This window comes from Aplysia californica, unplaced genomic scaffold (genome assembly GCF_000002075.1).
Source record: "Aplysia californica isolate F4 #8 unplaced genomic scaffold, AplCal3.0 scaffold00003, whole genome shotgun sequence".
NCBI classification, from domain to species: domain Eukaryota; kingdom Metazoa; phylum Mollusca; class Gastropoda; order Aplysiida; family Aplysiidae; genus Aplysia; species Aplysia californica.
Genome location: NW_004797273.1, coordinates 2,346,492 through 2,366,806, shown reverse-complemented (window position 1 = coordinate 2,366,806; position 20,315 = coordinate 2,346,492). Strand labels below are relative to the sequence as shown.

Here is a 20,315-nt window from a genome sequence, read left to right as displayed (position 1 = left end):
ACATAAAAAAGAAGGAGGAGATAAAGACGATAGTTGTTTGATAGGAAACAAGGAGTAAACCACACCAGAGCACCCACCAACCACCCACTCTTGCCTGCCAACTATACAATTTCTGAGGGAATCGGCTGAAAATACAAACATTCAGAGAACAAAAGTGAAACGCTTCTTGCCTGCCCTACAATACAATTTCTGAGGTAATTTCCTGAGAATATAAACATTCAAAGAATGAAAGTGAAAATTATTTTTATCACATCAAATTTATGTTACACATGTTAGAAGTTAAAGTATGTCTAGTTCAAAACAGACTGCTGAGCTATGAAAACCTGTCAAAAACCCTGATACCCAACCATTCCAAGCGTGGAAGAAATTCAAACCTTAGCTTTCCGTATTGATACAAGTATAATAAATGACTACTGACCATACTAAGTTGGTACAAAAATTAATACAACAGCATTCATAGTTTACTGTTAGTAGGCAAATGGAGAAGTACAAAGCTTTCATTCCATTGTAAACAAGACACATTTCAAAGCAGGATAGCGCGTAAACATAACAATGGCTACATTTTGCCAGGAACAAACAGACGGGGACAATAGCGACACAATAAATCACCAGAAGAAGTAAACTACACCATGGTGCCCACCAAGCCAACAGTGGAAACACATGTGAGATACAGCATACAAGCATAAGACTGAATTTGGCAGCAATGACCCATGAAAGGACTCTCCTGACCCGAAACCTCCGCCACCTAACAAGTCTCTCTGGATGAAGTCCTAGAATGTCACAGAGAATGACGTACAGAAAAGTGATAAGACAGAAATAATATCAAGAGGCTAACTCAGGATAGGGAAAGGTGGAAAGTGTTCGTTCAAGGCTTATACCCTATAGCAGGGTGAGAAAGGCAGCAAATGATGATGTTTTAGTTTAAGTAAGTGTTTTACGGCACTTGCAACTCAAAAAGGTCATATAAGTGTCGAAGAATAAATGTGTTACAAGAGAGAAACTTACACAAAAAAAGGAAAGATAAGGATGATAGATGTTTGACAGGAAAGAAGGAGCAAACCACACCAGAGCACCCACCAACCACCCACCAATGATGATGAAGATGATGATAATGATAGCGATGATGACTCACGGGCACACATAATCCTTAGCCAGCTCCAGGGGCTCCAGGGGACACTGACTGACGTCATGACGCTGGTAGTTGTCGCGGATGTTCTCGCCAAACTCATGCGGCTTAAGACCGAACTGGCGAGTGATTTCATCTGTAAACCACCACAAGAGAAAGAAAGTAAGTGCAACTGCAATAACTATTTTGAATGTCTTCACAAAGTTTACTAAATACACTTGGCTTGAGGCGATACTGAAAGTGATTTCAAATGTAAACCACTTCAGGGGAAAGACAAAAAGTACAACTGCAAGAAAAACTGTTTCCACAAAGTTTACCCAATTCATGAGGTTAATGACGAAACAGGAAAATAATTACATCCGGAGACCACCACAAGAGAAATAAAAGTAAGTAAAACTGCAATAAGATTCAGTATCCACAAAGCTTACCACATCAGACCATACTAGTCCTTGTAGAGTGGTAAAGCGTCAAGAATAGCAATAAATAATTCCTAATTTCATTTCCAGCTCTGTTGTAAAATGGAAGGTGATTACACATCAAAAGCAGCAATGTAAGTCCCTAATGGGGGACCAAAACAGTATTTTGGAATAAACAGATCTGCTTAACAATTATTGTGAAATCATGAGTCTTCAGGGAATACATGACAATAAGCATTTAACCATCAATTACACTAAATCAACTCATGGACAGACTACGTCATAAAAGTACTGAAAATTAGAGGGGTTATAAGAGATTAACAAACACAAAAAAGAAGGATGATAGATGTCTATTAGGGAAAAAAAGGAGAAAACTGCACCAGAGCACCAGCCAACCACCCATCCACTTTTTTGTTCTTATTAATGTGCTTTCTTTCACACTGACACAGAACAAAAAGCCATGGCGGAGCATAAACATGACACACATAAGACACCAGGAAAGACGTAGATTTTGCAATGGGTAGATCCCCAGTTAAAACAACTCACAAAGACAAAAACCCATTCCAAACATCACCAGTCATCAAACTTACCCAACTTGGCACCAAGGCAGATGGAGTAGCCACTGCGTCTACTGGCCTGCTTCACAGAGTTGCCCTTCGCCTTAGGCTCGCGTTCAGCTTCGCCCTCTTCCCTGGGCTGGTTCTGTTCATTGTTGCGCATGTTGGGAATCTCGTGGCCATAGTAAAGCAGAAAGTTCTGGTAGACATCTCGGAGCTCCTCCGGAGTCTGAACATTCTTCACCCTGAGAAAATAAAAAAATCCATTTTATTGATTTCTAGGAGAACTTTGGGTATACTTTTTTTTTAGTAGAGGTTTTACGACCCCCACATATGCATATGAGAGCCAGAAGATTAGAGGTGTTACAAGAGAGTCACAAACATAAAAAAGAAGAAGGGGAGATAAGGACGATAGATGTTTGATTGGAAAGAAGAAGCAAACCACACCAGAGCACCCGCCAACCACCCACTCTGGGTATACCATGGCGGACACGATTAGCAACTGAGGCATAACAACCATTAAATTTTTTTTTTTTTGTTTCAGTAAGTTGTAGAACACTTGCAACTCAACTAGATCATATAAGCGCCAAAGATAAAAGATATTACAAGATAGTAACAAACACAAAAGAGAACAAGGAGAGATTAGGACGATAGATGTTGGATAGGAAAGAAGGAGCAAACCAAACTAGAGCATATGCCAACCACCCATCAAATAAAAGACTCGATTTTGAAAACCATTACATTCAACTCTGACAGTGCACTCCTCACAGAATCAACAAAATACTTCTAAAGAACCATACACAAATCTTGAGTCGAGCTGTCCTAAAACTTGATTCAATACGTTGAATTATGTCATTCCTAAACAACAAAATGCTAACATGTAAGTAAGGTTATCTCTTAATCGTTGAACAACACATACAGAAAATTGAAGGTTCCTCCTGGCGTTTATCTGATATTTCAATCAAGAATGAAAACGTGCATGTTTCTACATTAAAAAAGGACATAATTAAGTCACCTTTCAATCTCTTCCTCAGAGATGGGTCTGAAGAGAACAGCGGGTTTGTCCGGGTCGGAGTACTGCTCGTACAGATAATCCTTCATCTTCTCGTGGAGACGAGTCAGGTTGCTGCGACGAGTGCAAAGCTGCATCCACTGGTAGACATAACAAAAATGAGTACATTATAGAACGCCCTTTCAAATAACTCCCCGTGGAAAAAGATATTACACAATTCCTTACATTGTCATTCTACTCCTACCTCCAAGCCAGAAATGTTTATAATGTGCATAGAGCATGCTGTTAAGCATGGAAGAGTACTATATAAATGCAACTATTATTATTGTAGTCACTATTGTTATAAATTCTTTTAACAAGTCCACTTGACACATACTCTCTTACTATAAAAAGAAAATCACTGAAAATGTTTGTCAGTGTGTCCAAAAACCTTTGGAAATAACGCATTTGACCCAAAGCCATGAGTAGAATACAATACTTCTTGAAGCCGTTTCCTTTTGCTGTATAGGAAGTGGTCTAAACTGAAATTGAGAGATCACCATGATAACCACGAATGACAAAGAAGGCAGTCGTGGACATTTAAAGTTGAACTACTTCAAGATGAAGACAAATCCTTGATAAACTCTGTGCGGTTTGGGGCTTTCTTTTTTGGCCTTTTTTTTAGACACCAAAACATTAACTTCTCACTAGTTGTGTTCTTCGTGGAACCCTGATGTTCCATCAACACATACTGCAACAATGCTAACAAAATGTACAACAAAAACTACCTTTTCATCCCAATGGTAGACTCTCCACAAGTCATTTATGTTCAGCTCTGGTTCCACATATTCTTTACGGTAGAAAGCAATGAACGGAACCTGTGGAACAAAGGGATCACAGGCTATAAAGAAAGAAAATAAAACAGCAATTAAATTCACAATGACAAAGAGACGGTAAAAATCAACAAAAGACCATCAGGAACTCAAAACTACCAATTAACACAAGACAGAATACAATCAAGTTTCCCAGAGAAACTTCCAATGCATTGATAAACTGGGCTTCTGAGCATGTGCCATACACTTCCCATGTCAATATATTGAAAATAACAATTTGTGAAGAAAGAATCACCACAGATTAATGTACTGACCAAAAAGTAAAAATCAATTTTAAAAATAGATGATTGTTAATAAACTTTAAAAGGAAAAAAAGAATGTTTTGGACTCATTGCAGACCAGTAATAGTGACATGAAAAATGAGTCTCAAAATAATATTTAAAAATTAGAACATCACTCTAAAAATAGTTAAGTTTCATGCATTCAAAGGTTGCTCAAGTGACAGGTCGTTTGCACACTACATTTAGCATTTAGTGTATCTTTTTTAATGTGAAAATTAAAAATTTGAATACTTAAGTAAAGATTTCTTTCATTATACGTCAGTCAAATCACACTTCAATCTTTAACTCTTGCTATACTGCATGTCCCCATACCTCTAAGCCCCCAGAGCAGTGCTATTGACTGAAAAAAAATGTCTTTAGGCCATTCCCAAAGGGGGGATATTAACATGTTCTTATGCACAGTAGAATTGTAAATGGGCTGATTTATCAATGTCATGCTCATACAATGCCGGAACAACATGGGGGGAACTGCTACTTTTTCTTTCCTCATCTTTACTATTGTCATTTTCCTCTACTTCTCTTGCATGTTTGTCACTCTCTTGTGAACTGCTATTTCGGGGGTGTCTTGATAGTCGAAGCAGACTTTGAGCTGTTGAGGCTAGAGAAGTGAGCAGAGTAAACCTGATTCCCCTTATGGACTTTTCTGTTGACATCCACCTCTTGGTGCTCATATGACCGTATGCAGTTGCGAGTGCCGTAAAACCTTACTAAAACAATACCTCTAAGCCCTGGTTGCGCATGAAATCAAGAGCCTGCTTGATCTTGCTGGTCATCATGTTGGGAGCGCGGCGGCTGAAGTTGTTGGTGGCGCCCATGTGGTCCATGTCCAGGTAGGACTAAACAGGAACAGACCAGTACAGTGTTATAAAAACCCATAAACAGACACACAAACTTTATAGCACCTATGCAAAAAAAACAAACAAAAAACACCCTAATTTTTATCAAATGATACAACGGTATTAATGGCCTTGGATAGATCGCAGCTAACTAACATGAAGATCCCCGAAGACAGGAAAAAAATTAACATTTAGTCAACCAAAGGCAACACTGTGCTGGGTGAACACTTTGAGTATAAAATGTACCGCATCACAGAACTTGGTTGTTTCTTGTTTGTTTTTGTTTTTTTAGAAGACCCTTTTGTAATATAAAATCAATTCTAGGGAAGAATAGCCGGACAAATAGATGAAAAGACACAGAGTCATAACAGGACAAAGGAGTTTGCAACAATAAAAACTGAACAGCTGCAGCTACAGCTACTAATTAAACACATCAGCAAACTTCCAACGAATTTTTCAAAGCGTAATCACAAATAAACAGTAAGTGAACAAGAAGGCCATTACCTGCTGCGAAATACAAGGTGTGGCAAAGGCTTGCTTGTAAATCCATTTTGCTTCTTCTTCAAGTTCTGCATCAGCAGCTGACTTCACAGGAACACGTCTTAACTGAAAATTGTAAATTGAAAGGAATAACTGATGAAAGAAAGAGTACAAAGGCATACCTGAGCTTTGAGTAAAGAGAAGCACACTGACAGAAGAACAGGCAAAGAGCAAGATGGACAGAAACAACAAATACAAAGAGAAGAAGTTGGACATACCAGTGGTAAATCCTCCAATAAGATTTCAATAAATCAGGTGAAAATAATAGCAATTTCCAATGAATGTGTATTTATGGATCACACAGCAATATACCAAATCAAGCTTATGAACATACAGACTTGGCAAAAACATTTTTTTTAAATACATGAAAGAAAGTTAAGTAGCTAAAAAACAGCAGCAACAACCCCTTCCCCCCCCTCCACTATATAATAGCAAAAATTATGAAGATATAGAGGAGAATAAGACCTAGTTTGGAGAAGAGACTGCATAACCAACCTGAAATCTTTCTGGGAGATCTGCCGAACGGATAACATTGTCAGCGTCTGTGAAATGCCCCGTCTCCAACTCGCTGGGCTCAAAAACCTTTAAATAAAAGACAGTAGAGTCAAAATAAATGTGCTCTCCACAGTAACAACAACAAATAAATCAACCAATCAAATATAAATAAAAATGGAAATTCTGAATCTTTAGAAATCATAGATAAAGAAAACGTTACATACTCACCGAGTCAACATAAAGTCCTCAAAAGATAATGTCCTTTGCAAATTAAACACATCTCCAACATTATCTTTAATGTTATTCTTTTAAAGAGCAGAAATAAAGAGGAAACAATTCTAGCCATTAATAATTGGAGACATTTGTAATCTGTAACAGAATCACTCACATTACTGTCAAACACCAATGAAAATACTTTTTTATTTTAGGTGATGAACTATGAATAAAAGACAACAAAATGACCTATATGGAAACATGTTATCAATGGAAAGCAAAACGAATCAAGCTTACATCAAAAATGCTTTTCTTTGTCGCCTTCTTTTTGCCTTTCTTTGAACGTCGAGTCTCGCCATCTTCTCCCTCCTCATCCTCCTCATACTGTGAATAAGAAAATGAAAAAACAATTGACACAAATAAATCCCGTGAACTCTAAAAGAGAAACAAAGCAGAAGAATCTTGAGCTCAGAAGTCTGGGTGTGTATGTGTTCCTTTGCAAACTAACACATGAAAGAAAGATTATAAATGTAAGTTCAATGACAGGTAACACACTGATAGCCATGACCACATAATGCAAAAATGTGCGAAATCTTTAAAATTCACTGAAGTGAAAGGTGTGGAAAAGAATTAAAATTCACATTTGTTGAAAATCTCTTACAACGATTATTTATATTATCATATGACTCATCACAATCAAACATACTTAAAAGAAAACCTGGATGTAACCACTTCACACAATGAGAACAGACAGTTCACATACCTCATCTTCTTCCTCAAAGTCCTCCTCGTCTTCATCATACTTGTCAAATTCAGCAAAGTCAAAATCAACACCAAAGATTTCCTGTGCCTCTTGAAGAGCACTGTCAATATAAGGAATCATTCACAACACGATATAAGCAGACTGAAGTATGAGTTCACTCAGCACAGAGTAAGGCTCACCAACCTAAAAACAGAATCTTAAACGAAAGATTTGAAAAAGAAAAAAGAAGTAACAATTTTTTCATTTTCTGAACATGCACCATGTATCAACCAAGAAATACATTTTTTTAACCATGAATCCTTTTATTTGGTATCCAAAGGTATGTTATGGCCAAATTTTTATTAAGAGGTCATGCATTTATAGGTTCAACTAGCCAAAACAAAGCTCTCATACACATTGCAAAAAAAATGAGAACTTACGCATCGCTGTGGATCTTGTGCTTCTTCTTCTTCTTGCCTTTACTGATAGAATTGCCTTCCTCGTCCACGATGAAATCATCCACATCTTCGAGAAGGAAGGGAAAAAAAAGAGAGAAGCAAGAAAATTTAACAAAAAGTCTTTGCCTTTTTCTCTATAAGTAACAGAACAACCCTGACATTTAACAAAGAGTCCTTTTATTTTTTTTTATGCAAGTACCAAAACAACCCTTACAATAACAAAACATATACACCCATGTAAATAAAACTAGTGCGAACCATCTCACTTATCACACTCCTTCACCATCAAACCACCACGAACCCCTTCACTTCACATTATATCCTGCAAGTTCAAACGACTGTGAACAATCTCACAAATGAGACAAGCAACAAGAGTGAAGCATCTTATGGAGGAGAATGCTGACATAAGAGGAAAAGGGCGCACAATCTCAGAAAACGACAAAACAATGACTTTTAAAACATATTCAAGAGAGGAAACAATTTATGCAACACTTTCCCCCTCTCGATGGGCTCACCGGATTCCTCCTCCGAGTCAAAATCTTGCGGTTGCGTGACCTCTTGTTCATCCCGCACTGATGCAGCAGGCCCCTCTCCATCCTCCGCGTCATCTTCATCAAACAACTGTTCTTCTATGGCGTGTTTGCCTGCGAGAAAGGGAAAAACAATCAGTGATCTTCATTTCATGTATGTAAAAGAAATCAAAGTCGTGTGCACTTTAAAAAAAACCCAAGAAAATATACTTAATAAAACTTCTGCACCCAGTCTAGATATGAACAGTATACTCATTACGGTCACAGTTGTAATAAAGCATTGTTTTCAACAATCCTTAATTTGAAAATGTACCGTTTTTAATACAGTAGTCTCCGCCTAAGATCCCACCGCTTACGATCCCGGTTCGCTTAAGATCCCGTTGTTTTAGGAAAACAGAATTTTTACTATACAAAAGTCACCCCTAAGATCCCGGTCTGATGGTCTACATTCGGCTAAGATCCCGCTTTTCAGATCATAATTTGCGAAACAAAAACTCGGGCGGGCACAGCCGATCAACCAAGAGTGAAACGTTGAGATCAATAAACTGTCCGTCGCGTCAAAGATCAGCCACTATCGTGAATGTGATCACATACACGTTGTAAAACTTGATGAAGCTATACAATGTTTGCCCCAGACGGGATCACACCGGGGTGTGAACTGACCGACGCGTTTGTATTCCCGACGCACCGCACCCACACCTGAGCTCGCCACCTAAACTTGCATCACTCGCTGGGTGGGTAGGGCCTACACGATCGCTCCAGGCGAATCACATTGAGCCGTGAACTCTTCCTTGACCATTGCAGCAGTTGTCTCTTCTCCCGAATTTGCTAATTGGTGCGTTCACACCGTAATGGTGTGTAACGACAAAGGCGGTTTGGGGGGGGGGGACTCGGTCAGAGACGGAAAGCTATACATTTTTGACAGGTAAAGAGGAGGGGCAACTGGATAAGCGTAGATCTTGAGACTCATGATAGGATAATAAGTGAAAATGGCACGCCTCATGCCACTATGCACAGTGATAGGTCATCAACGTTAACCACTCTTTGCTCCCCTTATGCCATCAAACCCACCAAGGGGGTCAGTTCATTGTAGAGTGGAGGGAGACCATTTCACCGATTGTGAGCCTTAACATGGGTCACCATAGATTCTTCCCTGGGTTCGTCAGTTAAGATCCCGGTTCGCCTAAGATCCCGCATTTCCTTGCTCCCAAGCACCGAGATCTTAGGCGGAGACTACTGTATACCAAACACCACAATTACACAATAATGCACTTGTAAAGGGTACAAACAGCATTACCATCATCAGCTTGTCCATCCTCTTCCTTGTCACTGTCTTCATCGTCTGACATCATCTTGATTCTCTTTCTCTTATGCTGAAGAAAAAAAAGGACAACAAAAACATACTCAAAAGTTAAGTAAGAAACAAAAGACCCGACTTCTCCAAAAAGGCAACTGATCCTGGACAACACGCATCAAGGCCAGGGTGCGGTCTTCAAGTCTTGTAATCTGTCTTCTAGTTCTCAAACATACACACTACCCTATTAAACCCAAAAGGTATTACTCAAAGTAAAGGATCTTGCATCTCCCACACAAGTCTTTCACAGGGGAACCAAACAAGGCTACTATTATGAGGGCTTTACACGATCAACAAGATCAGCGTAAAAATATTGGACAATGATGATTAAACCTACAGATGTAAGGAAATAAAGCATCTCAAGAAATCCCCAGAGAATACTATCCCCCCCCCCACCAAAGTCAAGGCATGTTTCAAACCATCACCGAACCAGCCAAGTACTAAGAGTACCTATTACTCTCAAAATGCCTTCAACTCTGTTACCATGATTTCTACAAGTGGAAGGAAATCTTCGCACACAAGCAAGTCAAGGAAATTAATATCAAACTCACCCTCTCAATATCATTAAAAAAATAGCCTTTCAATCCAAATATAATTCAATATTTAAGATTTTGGAACAGTAAATCCATTTTAAGAAGGAAAATCTGCTGGAAAAAAAAAGTGTTCACCCTTCAAAACCCCAAAACGGGACAGATTTCTGACAAGCGTCTAATAGATAACTTTGCAAGTCTTACACTCCCTTTATTACAGTGCAGGTTGTCTCTACTACCTAGTTTTCTCAGACAACACACCAAGGTCCTCTATAAGAGCACAAAACACATATTTGCGATAACATGTCAGAGAAGAGCATATATATAAACTGACTGCCACAGAAAAATTAATACGTTTAAAATCAACTTCTATTTTTAGCTGAGAAAACTCAGGTCAGAATAAATACTTTTTTAAAACCCTCAAAAAATGACATAATATATGCAGCCTCAGAGATGTAGAACAGTACACAGTGACAAGAGGTAAATGGGACACATGAAACAAAAAAAAAAAAAAGGGTTTTTTAATACAGTAAACCGATGAGGTCACAAACCTACAGCCTCCCCCCCCCCCCCCTCCCTTCCCACATTCCATCGAAAATTGTGCACAAGTATACAAAAGCTAACGTCATAAAACTAAAAATATAGCTGCATAAATATATAAAATCATATTATGAGCCCAAAAGCATGTGATCAAAATCAATCTTGATGCATGGGGCACTCAATACAGATATGCTTTACTTATTACTGCTGTACAAAGTGATTATCTCTTGTTAAATTTTTCCATTGAAAAAAGAGTTTCAAGAATCTCTTACGCTCCCAGACGAACTTATTATTGTTGTAAACTTTCTTTACTGGGTAATATAATAACCGGAACATCCAAATCAGTAACGGCATGACAGGTCAGTCCAAATACTCACAGCCATCTGCTTGCATGCAGCATGGTGGGAATGAAATGAAATATACAGAACATGTATGAAGTTAATTAGGTTTATCAAATTATTTTTCTCCCAACACTTTCAATAGTATAGTAAAAGCACACATTTCTGTTGCAAATGAGTATCGTCTCAATCTCAATCTTTCATAAATGAACAAATCCAAATACGATCTCCATAACTCATGGAATTCAACCCCACCCCTCCAGAATCAACAAAAACAATTATATTTTCATTCAAGACGCCTGTATCCTTCGAACAGTAATTTTAAAAAATCTGTTTCATCTGGCTTCCAGGCCACCACAGGAAATGGGAGAGTATTGAAAACAAACAGCAATTTTGCTTTTTATTTAAAGCTTGGTTCTTTCATACTTGAGAGAACCAAAGTAAAATCGAGATGTTAACATTTTGACTTTCTTCTTCATCATGAAAAATGTCAATCAAACTAACTCACACTGGCATAAAAAAATCTTGCTCTGTTGTGTAAAATCTCAACCCCATGAAACTGATATTGTCTCACAAAACACTTCATGCAAATAAAAAAAAACTCTTTTCAGCACTAAGAAGACTAAATAATATACCAACTTTAGTTTTCTCCCCCCCCTAAATTATGTTTATAACTCATGAAATAAACCACAGAATATAAAGCAATAACAAAACAGCATACTTTCAGGGTGGGTGGTTGGTGGGTGCTCTGGTGTGGTTTGCTTCTTCTTTCCATCGAACATCTATCGTCCTTATCTCCTCTTCTTCTTTTTTATGTCTGTTACTCTCTTGTAACACCTCTAATCTTCTGGCGCTCATATGACCTTATGCAGTTGCGAGCGCCGTAAAACCCTCTACTAAAACAAAAAACTAATACTTTCAGAACTCTTTGGTTTGAAAATATCAAACTCTGCTCAGATCAGAGCATGTCAACAAGATGGTCATACAAATGGGACAGAACAGGCTGAGCAGCTATGGGTGACAAACTCAAACTATGATAATCAACAAACCTTCCTGTTGATTTTGATGCCCAGGTTATCGTCAATCAAATCAAAGTCCTCATCATCCAGCTGGTCGTCGTCCTCGTCGTCAGAACGATGATGCTTTTTCCTCTTCTTTTCGTCTTGGTCACTCCCTTCTCCTTCCTCTTCTTCCTCCGCGTCTTCTTCCACATCTTCATTGATGAAATCTTTCATTTCTTCAGCAATGGCAGCTTCGTCTGTATATAAACCCAAGAACAAATTTTTCTTAGAAACCTCCTTGATTTTGTTATTTACAATGGGAACATTTTTAATGCCATAGTAAAACCAAAAAAACCCAACTCATTTATCAAATTCCCATTCTTATAACAGTGGTACCATATCACTGTTTATGACAAAGTTGTTGATGCAACTCTCATTTTTACAGGAAAAACCAAGTCTCATATATGCCTATATTCAGACCATCAAGCTCAAAAATTAGGCTAAGACAAATGAAAGAATGAAAACCTCATGTTATTACCCTTTATATCTCTATATATATTAGTGAAAGTCTGTCACTTTGGCCGCCTAAAACTTTCAAACCCCTTAACTTTCGAATTTGACAAAATCAATGGTGGTTCAGAATCATTTAAACAGTGCACAGTTTTACTGAGGAGCCTGAAGTCACTATGGTTTAATTTTCAGTATTTCATTAGTTAATTTAGATCTAATCTTGGGAAAGTCCCCCTTCTAAGACTCCATTGTAAACAAGTGAGGTTTCCGTTCACTAGCCCCGCACACCTTTGAAATTCTGGAGTGTACAACCAAGAAAGCGGAATAGAGAGTCAATCTATACATCTATTATATATTTGGCAACTTGGAAACACAATTGTCACTTTTCCCATAAAACTACGACAGCTACAGAGTTGAAAGTTGGCAAGTACCTGCAAAAAGATAGATAGGTCCCCATGACGGAGCCAGATTTTTTATTTACTCATTTCCGGAATTTAGAAAAATATATTTGTGACAAAAAGTTTCCGTCCTCCTTTGGCCTTTGTGGTTATAAGATAAGATAAGATACATCTTTATTGTCCAGATCCTGGCACATTGGTTTGGTGTTCCACCACGAGTACACACACACACACACGTGCACACACACACAAACACACACACGTACACACGTGCACGCACATGCACACACAAGTAGGCTTACAATCACATACATAATATAAATGAGCAGCAATATAAAGAATAATAATCGTAAGCTTGATACACACTCAATGTTATTTTGATGCATGCTCTAAGGTCGTAAGTACACTAAACAAGATAGATGGTTACGATGGAAGCATTTTGATAGATGATGGTAAAAATGACCTTCTGTATCTTTCTTTGTTACAGATCAGAAGCATGGGTCTTTTACTTCTGACTGATGTTTTTATTTGAGGGAACAAGGGATGTTTGTTGTCTAAAAAGATGGAATTAATTTTCTTAGTGCAAGCTGTTATGTACAATTCATCCAAGTAGGGGAATGAAGACGTTGAAATTTTACATGCTTTCCGTATTAGTCGATTTAATTTTTCTTTTATCTTGTTGTCTTGTGTTCCCGGCCCATGCTGTTATACAAAAATTGATAATACTTTCTATGGTTGAATGGTAGAACATGGACATCAATGTTTTATCAACTTTAAAATACTATTCCACTGAAAACGAAACAAATCTGCGTAGCTGTCCTTCACAGCGGAAGTGATATTTCGCGAGGCGCATTTTGTTTTTAGAGCATAGATCTAGACCTTTGAATTTTTTGCATATCTCAAGATATTCCAGTAGAGTGTAAATATAGTAGGCCAAATACTTTCAGTTGATGTTAATGCACTGATCATTCCTTTCATCAAAAGGGGGCCTTGCTAGTTCAACATAATTATCCAAACAGTGAATTTACAAAAAAAATACAGCATACTGCCAGTTTTCAGGGTGTTATGGGTAGGGGTGGGGGGAGGGGGGAACACAGAGAGAAAGAAACCAGCAGCCGGGCAAAAATCGATAGGAAGATTTTAGACATATTATACCCATCACACCTTCATCCTCTTCTTCCTCATCATCAGATATTTGTATTGCCTTCTTCTTTTTAGGTTTCTCTTTCTCTTTCTTTCCTTTTTTCACTGGACGAAGTTCTCCATCTGAGAGTTCGCCTTCCTCTGAAGACAAGTCAGATTCCTCTGCTTCATTGTCCACAAAATCAGACATGTTGACTTGCCAGTCAACCTGCTTTGAGCACTGTTGGAGAGAAAGAAAAATAAAAACCATTTTTAAAAACTGTTTACAGTAGAACACGGCTATAGCGGGACTTTTGTTTGAGAAGAAAAATTCTGCTGTAAGTGAGTTCCCAGGAATGCAAAGGGGAATTACAGAAAAAGTCTAAAAATCAAATTGATTACCTCCCTTCCAAATTAATAAAGTTAGTCTCCCTTTTCTTGTCAGTTTCGCTGATTATCTCAGCCTTTCATTCGAGAGAGAAGCATTTCCTTTTGTCTTTGTTGGAAGCGACCTTTTCCTCAGTCTTGTTGCTTGCGCTGTCTATCGTTCCGGTAGGCGTACAGTAGAACAGCTATCGCAATTCAATGAATCAGGAATCACACACTACACGCTCTCCTCTTCGTTTACTTTTTGTCCAAGCCCAGGCCTAGGGCTCTTATTGAGCATCCAGGCTAGCCTATGGCACATCACTTTTGGAGTGGCTCACGCAACACGCCCCTTCGCACTATCTCTCCCTGCCGCCTGCTCCACTTCACTCATCACTGGACTGGCCAACAACAAAGCCACACCGCTGACTGCCAGTTTGGATCCCGCCTACAGCCCCCCCCACCCCCTTCCCCCCAGCTACAGCTCGCTTGACCTCTCCCGCTGTATCCGAGTTAAGGCCTTTCCTTGCCCCGCTAAACCCGAGCACAGGTAATTTGAGTTTATACAGAGAAAAAAAGGGGGATTCCGTTAAGGTCCCATTGTAGCGGGTGCCGCTATAGTCATGTTTTACTGTATATATGAAACCATTATGTTTTAATCATTCATTTCTGTTCATGAGTCTGAATATAGTATTCCTGATTTCACTCCAAGTTTTTAACAGAAGATTGAGCTAGGTGTTCTCCTGCAAATTTGCTGATATATCTTTTTTTTTGCGAAAACTGCTGACTAAAGTGAAAAAGATGTCAAAACTACAATACACTTAAAAATTCGACCCCCACAATAGCATAAATACCTAGATGGGTAAATCATATTCATTTGAAGACAAATTTCTATTCCGTTTGTACTATCGTATGATTCCTAAACCTAGAGATTTTTTCACTTTTAATTCACATACAGTAGTCTCCGCCTAAGATCCCACCGCTTACGATCCCGGTTCGCTTAAGATCCCGTTGTTTTAGGAAAACAGAATTTTTACTATACAAAAGTCACCCCTTAGATCCCCCTCTGATGGTCTTCATTCGGCTAAGATCCCGCATTTCAGATCATAATTTGCTAAAAAAAAAAACGGGTAGGACAGCCGATCAACCTAGAGTGAAAAGTTGAGATCAATAAACTGTCCGTCACGTCAAAGATCAACCACTATCGTGAATGTGATCACATACACGTTGTAAAACTCGATGAAGCGATACAATGTTTGCCCCAGACGGGATCACAGCGGGGTGTGAACTGACCGACGCGTTTGTTTTCCCCACGCATTGCACTCACACCTGAGCTCGTCACCTAAACTTGCATCACTCGCTGGGTGGGTAGGGCCTACACGTTCGCCCCAGGCAGGATCACACTGAACCGTGAACTCTTCCTTGACCATTGCAGCAGTTGTCTCTACTCCCGAATTTTCGAGACAGACTGAATTTTAATTGGTGCGTTCACAACGTAATGGTGTGTAACGACAAAGGTGGTTTGGAAAGGGGGGGGGGGGGGGGGACTCGGTCAGAGATGGAAAGCTATAAATTTTTGACAGGTAAAGAGGAGGGGCAACTGGATAAGCATAGATCTTGAGACTCATGATAGGATAATAAGTGAAAATGGCACGCCACATCCCACTATGCACCGTGATAGGTCATCAAGGTTAACCACTCTTTGCTCGCCATACGTTATAAACCCACCAAGCGGTCACGTCAGTTCATTGTAGAGTGGAGGGAGACCATTTTACCGATTGTGAGCCTTAACATGGGTCACCATAGATTCTTCCCTGGGTTCATTGGTTAAGATCCCGGTTCGCCTAAGATCCCGCATTTCCTTGCTCCCAAGCACCGGGATCTTAGGCGGAGACTACTGTATTATATAACATTAGAATTTGATCATTTTCTTCAGGGTGTAGTTTATCTGGTAACAACACTCCCCATTCAAACACAACTGCTGTTAGTCCTCCGTGGACATTTATCTGTATTTTCTGTAATATACGGACTTCAAATACAACAGTTTAAGTGAAACAATTTTGACAGTTTAATTTGAAGACGCGTCATTCCATACTCCTCTGACAAATTTTAAACGTGCTTATTTACTAAACTAGGGGTCTAACGTGGCAACCCCTATATCATTGGAAAGCTGGTCCAAAGCCCTACAATTTGGAAGACTCCCTCAATTTGCTTTCGAATTAGGATAGCTTTGCACAGCGTTTGTATTAGGCTAATTGTTTTGCAAGAAATGTCAGTTTCTATCCAAAATGGTGAGCTCCATGCGATGTGGCGTGATGCGGACAGAAGAAGCTTTGGAGTTGTCTATGGATAATGGCACTGATGAGGAGTTAGATTTAGAGTTAGAAAGAGAAAGTACAGATGAAAGTGATGATGAATCTGTACCATTGGTTGGTAGATCTACCTGACCCCCAAGTCTCGTCAAAATAATTTTTCTTTTGAGGGTAACTATAGTGATCTTGCAGCCTTGATCAAGGTAAAGACTTGAATTGCGAATGTATGATTGATTGGTTTTAGAGAAAAATAAAGAAAGTGTATTTTTGAGTGGTGTAGGTGTGATTTTTGCTCTGTTGACGAGAAAAAATAATGACCTGGTAAAAAAGGGCAAAGAAGGTGTGTCACAGGGTATCGAGAAAGGAAAAAGTGGGTGCGCTTACAAAGAGTTAAGTGATTCAATTTTACGACAGCTCAAATTAAGCAATTGATTTGGGACAGTTTACGTGGAAATATGTCGGTTCTGTAGCCAAAAATACAACAGTTTAGCCCCTAATACTAAAAGCAGAGCGAAAATAAATTTTAATAATTATCAGTCATTATGAAATAAGGTAGCGTCAATTGACTTTATAGAAGCTGGAGTCAATTGCCACTGAGTGACGCGGTGTCAAGTATAAAAACAATGCTTTATCTTTAGCTTTCTATTCATAATGTGTTACGAACACATAGATAAGTTAGAACTAGATCTAATTCCCTCGCATAAGTTGATAAGTCATTATAATGAGTAGTTACACACATTCTGGGGTTCGAAAGGAAAATAGTATAGGACAATTTCCGAATGCTTTGCACTCAAATTCGTCTTCTTTTTACCTGCACAACGGTATTCAAAACTATCTATAAACTTATTTTTATCAGGGAATATCATTTTGCATAAATTCAAGCTTATTTGAAAGATTTTGTTTAGAGTAAAATGAAAGTCTTATAAGTTTCCTGGCTATCCTTTTGAGCTCCTCATGTCTAAGTGGGCCAATTTGTTTTCTAATTTCATTGGACGAACATCTAGAGCTACCGACTACCGACTTCAACTTGGCGTGTTTTGAATGAGACGTAGGCTAGCCTATGCTTCAGTGTAGAACCAACACAGGCAATTCTAGAAGTAGGCCACAAACGCACACCAACTCAAGCAGAAATATGCTTCTTATTTATATATTGGGAAACATAAATCCGCAGGACGGGGGTTAGGGAGAGAGAAAGAGACCCTACCCCCACACAACACAGGGGCAAAGAGGAGGCATGCGTTGGAAGATCACATACAGGCTGGATCTACTCACAAACACAAAAGAGTTCCAAATTACTTGGTTGCAATTGACGCTGGCTTCAATTGTCACCGCGTCACTCGGTGGCAATTGACACTACCATGAAATAAATACTTTAAAAGAAGAGTGGACTGGAAATCTTCCAAATCTACACATTTTATTCATATTTTCTGGATTTTCATTTAAAAAGGGTAACGGTTAGGGTTGAAGATTTGAAAGATTGTCAGTTGATCATCATTGACTTTTGTAATGTAGAATTTCTACCAAAATCTTTTCCCTTTAACTTGACAATAATATGTATCTTGAAAATGGTGAAATGGTATAGTATAGGTTTAACGCCTCTATCAACGCTGTTAGAGGTTATTTAACTCTTTATCTCCGGCAAGCCGCTCCTCGCTGTCAAAACCACTGTGCCGGGAAGCCGCTGACAGCAGCTCGGACATATTCCTTTATGATGGCTTCGACATCAAATAGGCCTAACTTTTCATCAGTTGCAGAAAACAGGTCTCTTTTACGAGATTATTCATTAGATGAAAAACTATTGAAATAGGTTCACTCGTTTTGAATTAATGACCAATTTAGAGACCATTTTGTCATTTTTAGATCTAGTACCAAAAACGGGCCCCTCGGAGATAAAGAGTTAAGAAGTGGGGTTTTTTTTTTTGTTTACTTCTTACGCACACGTCTCATACGTATACTTTTTTTCTAGTAGTATTTCGCATGCTGAACACGAATATACGGCCTTCATTTTTGCCGCAAATCAATAGTTATTGAGTTATTGGTGTTTGAAAATAGTAATACTTGACTTTAATTTAACAACATGGGGGGTTCAGAGGGGCATGCCCCCTTGACCTAAAAAGAATTTGGGGGATATGCCCCCCTGCATTTCACAATAATTTGATGTTTTGGCAATTAGGATTGATATTTACAGTCAAACCTGCCCTGACGGCCACCTGTGCAAACGGCCATTTTCAATTCCCCCCCAAGCGTTTTTTCTATATAATTTAACTGTGTAAAACGGGCACCTGTCCAACGCGGCCGCTGCCACCATTATTTTAACACACAACCGCTATCACACAAAGCAATAACAGCTGTCTTAGACGGCCACCTCAGGTGACTTCTTTACGTTTTATCATAAATTATGCACTGGCCCCTGGCGTTGTGTGCGAGCCATCATAGTCTTATCCCTTGTCGTTGTTGTTAGGTAGTCCCTCCAACCGAACACGTTGCGTAGGCCCCTCCCACTGTTGACCAATAGGTACCAATTTTTAGCTGCTGATGAAGTAAGCGTGTGATCCCTCATAAGCCCCGCCCAGAACTCATACACAAACCGCACGTGAGATGAGTGGTCACTGTTTACCCAGTCTGTAACAAAGTAATAATGGACATCAACATGAACTTGTGACAGAAGCGTCGCTTGTTCTCCGAGTGGTGGTGACCCATGTTATTGTTTTAACAAGGCACTCAGTCTTCCTCGTCTGATACATTTCGTTTTATTGTCACTCTTGCGCAAAATCAGCAACAAAATAAAAATAACAAACAAAATACAAACCAACAACAACAAAAACAAGAACAAAAGGCTACTTTCGATTGGGACTTCAGATGGGAAGGGTTTGTTTTCTTCATCTTGATCAGTCCTGCCTAAGATGGCCATCTGCCTTATACAGCCACTTTTCTCCTTGACAAAGGGTGGCCGTCTTACACAGGTTTGACTGTACTTGAAAACAATTGAGTTGAAAGGTTTTTAGTGGCCATACGTGTGTGTGCTACAGCAAAAATTATGGCAGTTTAGCCCTCAAATCAATGCATCTGTGTGTGGGTGCATAAGTAAAAATTTACCAGAAGAGGACCTCTGAGTCTAACATTCATACAAAAGGACAGAGCCAAGTGAGCAAATCTTGATCCGTAGAACTTCAAACAAGACTAAAAAGTAGCCTTATAAGGGTGGCCTTACACAACTTTTATAAACAAACGAGGTCTGACTGGAATTTGAACAAAATAAAATGTAAACAGAGTAGGCCTAACTTCATAGATTTCTAAAAGTCGTCAGAGACAGCACAGAGCCTTGCTGTTACAAAAGTCACTTGATTGTCAAAAATGAAGATGAAGACCACGTTATTCATCATTCTTGGGATAAGGATCAAAGTTTGAACATTTGTCATAGCTAACAAGCTCCTTAGCCCTCGTCCTGCGGGGGCCAGGTTTATTTCGTCCGAAGCCTATTTCGGCACACCGCCTTCGTTCTGGTCCCGCGACAGTGTAGCCCCTGGCTCAGCGCACGCGCACATCATCTTACGTGAAATTTGGGTCCCGAGTCGGATCCCCATTCACGCAGGTCAAGAGTGTGTGCGTCAGTCTGCTTGAGTTTGTGTGCGTTTGTGGCCTTCTAGAACTGCCTGCGTTGGTTCGTAATAGAGGCATATGTCTCGTTCAAAGGCCACCTCTATTCTCACCCGGGATGAGAATAGTGCAGGCGAGTCTTTTGGCTATTCTCACCCGGTGCGCGTTC

At 39.3% G+C, this 20,315-nt stretch overlaps 1 protein-coding gene across 2 annotated transcripts in view; it reads right to left on the bottom strand.

Moving 5' to 3' along the window:
• Positions 1 to 20,315, bottom strand: part of LOC101863308 (transcription elongation factor SPT6) — a 40,915-nt gene that overhangs the window by 18,428 nt on the left and 2,172 nt on the right. The window contains exons 2-16 of one of the 2 annotated variants that reach the window (XM_005089117.3): positions 13,914 to 14,112; positions 11,890 to 12,098; positions 10,880 to 10,885; positions 9,376 to 9,451; positions 8,064 to 8,192; positions 7,531 to 7,615; positions 7,112 to 7,211; positions 6,646 to 6,732; positions 6,136 to 6,222; positions 5,605 to 5,706; positions 4,984 to 5,100; positions 3,879 to 3,968; positions 3,115 to 3,251; positions 2,133 to 2,344; positions 1,133 to 1,262 (exon numbers count right to left, since the gene is read on the bottom strand). In XM_005089117.3, coding sequence (XP_005089174.1) covers positions 1,133 to 1,262; positions 2,133 to 2,344; positions 3,115 to 3,251; positions 3,879 to 3,968; positions 4,984 to 5,100; positions 5,605 to 5,706; positions 6,136 to 6,222; positions 6,646 to 6,732; positions 7,112 to 7,211; positions 7,531 to 7,615; positions 8,064 to 8,192; positions 9,376 to 9,451; positions 10,880 to 10,885; positions 11,890 to 12,098; positions 13,914 to 14,082 — 1,736 coding nt within the window. In that variant the 5' untranslated portion in view covers positions 14,083 to 14,112. The remainder of the gene's footprint in view (positions 1 to 1,132; positions 1,263 to 2,132; positions 2,345 to 3,114; positions 3,252 to 3,878; positions 3,969 to 4,983; positions 5,101 to 5,604; positions 5,707 to 6,135; positions 6,223 to 6,645; positions 6,733 to 7,111; positions 7,212 to 7,530; positions 7,616 to 8,063; positions 8,193 to 9,375; positions 9,452 to 10,879; positions 10,886 to 11,889; positions 12,099 to 13,913; positions 14,113 to 20,315) is intronic. The other variant, XM_005089118.3, reaches the window with a different exon arrangement.